We start from the raw sequence: 6,000 nt of genomic DNA on the forward strand, positions 1-6,000 counted from the left end.
ATTCTCACTTATTTCACTTTATTTAATTGTTTTCACTAATTTCTTATTACTACACTTATACAATTATTAATTATGAATCCTTTGAATATTTTATGCCTTTTTTATTAAGATTTTAATTTTTTTTAAATTTCAATTAAAATTATTTTACTCTTTTTTCTCTTGCCAAAAAAAATTTTTTTTCTCGTTGTTGATTTTTTTCTTCATTCCTTTTTTTTTAAACAAAATTTTTTTTTTCTTTTAACCAATGATATTTATTTTAAAAGTTAGTTACTAAATTGTCATTTCTAAATTTTTAAATTATTGTGACTTTATTCAAATAATATTATTCTATAATTTCTTTGTTGTATTTATTTCATTCCTATGTTATTAATTTTATCATTGCAGTTGTCAAAATTTTATATTTTATCATTTATAACCTTAAAATTTATGTTGGTATGTCACACAAATTTTTGAAGTTGGTGCTCCTGTTTTTATCTGTCAATTTATGGATTAAATTCTTTGATTATACAGGATTTGTCAAAATTAAATAATAATTTAGAATATAGTGTTGGCCAAAACTTAATATAAAGAATGTTATTTATTTTATTGTGATAAACTGTCTAAGTAACCGAATAACAGAACTGAACTTATTGCTTTATTCATATCTTATTATTATTTTATAATTTATTTTGGATATATTCATACCATAACAACATTCCCAAAATTTGTTTTCTTGATTTATTTTATTTATAAAAGAAATAAGAAAACCAAATTTTAATTCTTCTTTATAAGTTGTTCCATTATAACTTCATCTTCCCCTTCTTCTTCATCATCATAATTTTTATTCAATTCTTCCTTGTACATATTATTAGCTACTTTACCTTCTTCCTTCAAAGCTATTATTTCAAAGTTAATCCATGTTCCATCCAATTTTAATCTTCTTTCTTCAATATCTATTATGGCTTTATGTTTTTCTAGCTCATCATATCCTATTATTATTTCTGTCTCAATATCTGGAGCAATTAATACTTGTAAATTAAATTCTTTTCCCTTAATATTAGCGTTTATATTTATTAATCTATTAATTTCACATATTTTCTTTGAATTAGCACCTATTAAATTTATTTTTGGGATTTTAATAATTTTATTTGTAGGAATATTTAATTTATCAACAAAATTTTGATTAATCATTGATGCTTCTGATCCAGTATCAATAAGTAATTTAGCTTCTAAATTGTTAATTAGCCCATTTATAATAATTAAACTATTATTCCCATCTGTGTCTATATTTTCATTTATTTTTATAAATTCATTTGGATTTTCATATTTACAAATATATAGATTTTGTTTATTTCATGTGTGCGTATTTAAAAATTTTCATTGTCATTTATTTGTTCAGTTGTCTTTTATTCCAATAATTATTTTGTGATAATTTTTTTTTTCTGGCAGAAAACCATATTAACGCATGATTTTCTAAATGATCTCTTATTATTTCCTTTATGTCTTCAATATTATTTATTCCTCTTATTCGATTTTTCAAAATTCTTATGAATATTTTTGGATGCAGTTTTTTAATATTTCCATCAAATTTTTGACTAGTTGCTCCATAAATTGTTTTTACTCCTCCAACATATTCCATACTCATTCCTTTTTTCTCAATTTGTTCTATTTTTCCTTGTATATTCTTTATTTCCATTTTAAATTCCCTTTTTGTTTTATAATTCTCTTCTTCTGCTATCTTAAAATTCATTTTTATTTCTTTGTTCATCTCTTCCTCCATATCTTGTATATTTTTATTCGTTTTCATCATTTCTCTATCTAATTTCTTTATCTTCTCAGTATTTATTTCTATTTTCTTACTATTCCCACCTATTTCCATTTTTAATTCATTTTCATTTTTCTTAATATTCTCCATTTCTTTAGATTGTATTTCTTCCACTTCCATTAATCTTCCTAACATTTCATCTCGAATTTCTTATTTTGTCTCTTGTATTTTGTTTTCAGCATAGCTTCTTACTTCTTCCAATTGTTTTCTCATATCTTCTATTTTCTCTTCCATTCTTTGACTATTTGTATTCATTTCTCGTTTTATTTCTTCTTTAGATTCATCCATTTTTTTTATCATAATCTGGAACATACTCATTATATCCATCCTCTCTTTCTTTTTCTGTGAATTTTCTGCTGTTTGATTTTCTATCATTTCTTCTGTTTCAGTTCTCTCTGTTTCTTCATTATGGTCTTGTTCCATATAATGTACTTGGAAATCACCCATTCCATGTCTCCTTTCTTCTTCATCTGATTATCCTTCTGCTCTTATTTGTTTCCCATCTCTGAGTGTCATTCCTTTTTCCATTTTTCTTGTTTAAATTTGTTATTACTGTAAACTCTTCAATGCCAAATTTTGTTATGTCCAATTTTTTTTATGCCCAATTTTTATATATGCCCTACGTTGGGCGCCATATTGTTATGGTATTAATAGTGTGTAATGTGTTTATTTTTATAAATTTTATTTTAAATAAAATCAGATTTTAATTTGGGCGCCATTAATAATTATTTGAATTTCTTTATTTTATTATGTTATTATTATTTTTTTTATTCTCAGGGTATTATATTGTGAGGTCAAATTAAAAAATTTTATTGCGATAAATTGTTATGGTTATAAGGTCAGATTATAATAGTTTTAAGACCGGGTCTGTTCTTTATAATGAATAAAATATTCAAAATATACAATTTCTTAACTAGCTATTACAATTATTTTATTTTACAAACATTAATTCATTCATTCATACTCATAATTACATTCATAAAACTAAATTATATGGAAATGTGAACTCAAATATTATATACTAAAAGAAATACTTAAACTTAATAGAACAGTACCTTAAGTGTTTGTTATGTTGTATTTTTTAATTTTTTTTTTAATTGGAAATTGTTACGGCCTTGCAGAATAAACAGATACTCCGCTGTAGTTCCACTCCTGTTCTTTTCCTTTTCACAACTTCTTTATCTTGGAAATTGTCCCTTTGTGAGTATTCTCACTTATTTCACTTTATTTAATTGTTTTCACTAATTTCTTATTACTACACTCATACAATTATTAATTATCAATCCTTTGAATATTTTATGCCTTTTTTATTAAGATTTTAATTTTTTTTAAATTTCAATTAAAATTATTTTACTCTTTTTTCTCTTGCCAAAAAAAATTTTTTTTCTCGTTGTTGATTTTTTTCTTCATTCCTTTTTTTTTTAAACAAACTTTTTTTTTTCTTTTAACCAATGATATTTATTTTAAAAGTTAGTTACTAAATTGTCATTTCTAAATTTTTAAATTATTGTGACTTTATTCAAATAATATTATTCTATAATTTCTTTGTTGTATTTATTTCATTCCTATGTTATTAATTTTATCATTGCAGTTGTCAAAATTTTATATTTTATCATTTATAACCTTAAAATTTATGTTGGTATGTCACACAAATTTTTGAAGTTGGTGCTCCTGTTTTTATCTGTCAATTTATGGATTAAATTCTTTGATTATACAGGATTTGTCAAAATTAAATAATAATTTAGAATATAGTGTTGGCCAAAACTTAATATAAAGAATGTTATTTATTTTATTGTGATAAACTGTCTAAGTAACCGAATAACAGAACTGAACTTATTGCTTTATTTATATCTTATTATTATTTTATAATTTATTTTGGATATATTCATACCATAACAATATATATATACATATATATATATATATATATATATATATATATATATATATATATATATATATATATATATATATATATATATACTTTTCTTTAAGTCTTTATCAAAATATAATATTGACACTGACCATTTGCGAATTTATATTGAACAATAAATCACCTCCATCGGGAATATCAAAATAATAATAAAATCAAACTAGAACTTTGTTCTAATAAGATAAATTAATTTTTCGTTAGTCCTCACATCTCAAATATATAGTAGTAATCAATTAAATTATTTGTAGTTTTATTACAATTTACGAAATAGAGCTATTAATTTAACTTAAGTTATTCAGGTCTTTTTCACCATTTATAGCTTTTTCATTCTTATGAATGTGAACCATTTCTGTATATTATCTTTTTCGTGTATTAGATTCCGTTTCAAAAATTTATGAATCTTGATATTTGATATTTCATGGTTTGTTAATTCATGTTTTATTTTTTTTATCGTATTGATGACCTCTCAGTCTATTTTCTAAATACTGATATGTCTGCCCTATGTAGGCAGCGTCACAATTAGTACAAGGCTTGATATATAATACTACTTCTTTTGTTTTTTGGTGTTTTAGATTTTAATTTAGTGAAATATTTGGATAATGTATTATATCTTTTATGACTTATACTAAAAAACTGCACTGAAAGAAAACAGTTATCCGAGAAAGATGATAAATAACATATTCAAGAAAAGGATAACATATACTACAGTCAATTAAAAAACAAAACCGAAACTGAACATCAAAACATAAAATATTTTTTCTTACCATGTTCTCAACAACTGTCAAATTATGACAATAAATATGATATTAGTATATTTCATAGGAACCTATTTCTGCTTGTGTTATTTATCAGCAATCTCGCTTATATTGTTGATCTAGAATTTATATCAAATATTCAATTCAATTTGTAGCTCTGTCAAATAAATTGATAGTAATTACTGAATAAATCACATTCACAGTTATAGCTTCATTGCTTTGTTTTTCGTGTGTATATTTTGGATACAGGTACATTGATATTTACTACTGTAACTGGTAAATAAATATATGATTATATATGCAATCTTACCGCAGGAATTATGAAGACTATAGCAAAAATCGTGTATAGCATTTTAATACTTTCAGCACAGTAATTACCTAATAATAACTACTTATATAGAAATTCATGTTATTATCACAAAATCGAGTAATAATCTTTTCAATCCGGGTTATCTAGAGATTTCATTGGCATCTAGATATATCGCATATATATTCATATTCCTTCATTTTATGAGAGAATATAAATGTACTTAAGATAATTCGCTAATTCAACTGTTGTTTGAAAATTTTCATTTCTACATCATATCATATACAGTGTATCGCAATTGCAACGGAAACAGCTCAATATTTGAACCGACCAATTCTCGATATTCATTTTCGTGTTAGAGGTAACATATCCCATAATGCAAATTTTTTTGATATCTCACAAAACTTTTCGGTTTCAGAAGACAAGTGCTTGTTACTTTGCAAGGTGGCTGGCGTGTTATAGCTGGTAATCTTATATATAGCTGTTATATTTATCACGAAAATCCTGAAAAATTTCAGGTGGTTACTGTCGAACTGATGAATTATAACATTATTAAATAAATATGATAGTAAGCTTCTAAGTAGGCAAGGGGCTGAACTTTGTAGGCTCTTGGTACCAAACCACCTAGACGACATTGCAAGAATGGAAGAAACACTTCAAAAAATACTTGGAAAATTGAAGAGCATCGTGAAATCCAATGGACATTTGGAAATGAAATTGAGAAATACTCACAGTACGAGACATGAGAATAAACACACTAGAAATAAAGATAAGACAAAAAACTATTGTAATATACGGAATAGAGCAATCAGGAAAAGAGACAAAGCTAAACATATGAGATGTATTGATATCTAGTTAGCCTAGACCAGATCCATGTCTAAACAAACTATTGCGTTACCACAGCAACGAACAATAACTTGATGGAAGTGTCAGTGTAAAGTTTGTCGTCAAAAAAGTAAACCAGAGTTACGCAATAAATTAAAAAAAAAGGTGTCCACCGAAATTGTGAAAATCGAAAATTTGGAATATCGAGCCATCATCAAATACCTGTATTTAAAAGGGTTAAGAGGTGAGCAGATTACGAAGATATGCTTAATATCCTTGGGGATCAATGTACTTCGTATGCGACCGTGAAAAATTGGACTGCAAGCTTCAAAAGAGATAAATTTTCCATTGAAGATGATGACCGATCGAGAAGGCC

The 6,000-nt window shown here is 25.0% G+C and overlaps 1 protein-coding gene across 1 annotated transcript in view; it reads right to left on the reverse strand.

Annotated features, from left to right (window-relative positions):
- LOC130440828 (juvenile hormone esterase-like) overlaps positions 1 to 4,941 on the reverse strand; it is a 49,239-nt gene extending 44,298 nt beyond the window's left edge. Inside the window, exon 1 of the mRNA XM_056774184.1 lies at positions 4,803 to 4,941. Coding sequence (XP_056630162.1) covers positions 4,803 to 4,844 — 42 coding nt within the window. The 5' untranslated portion in view covers positions 4,845 to 4,941. The remainder of the gene's footprint in view (positions 1 to 4,802) is intronic.
- Positions 4,942 to 6,000: the final 1,059 nt, after the last annotated feature.

This window comes from Diorhabda sublineata, chromosome 2 (assembly GCF_026230105.1).
Source record: "Diorhabda sublineata isolate icDioSubl1.1 chromosome 2, icDioSubl1.1, whole genome shotgun sequence".
In the NCBI taxonomy this organism is placed as follows: Eukaryota; Metazoa; Arthropoda; class Insecta; order Coleoptera; family Chrysomelidae; genus Diorhabda; species Diorhabda sublineata.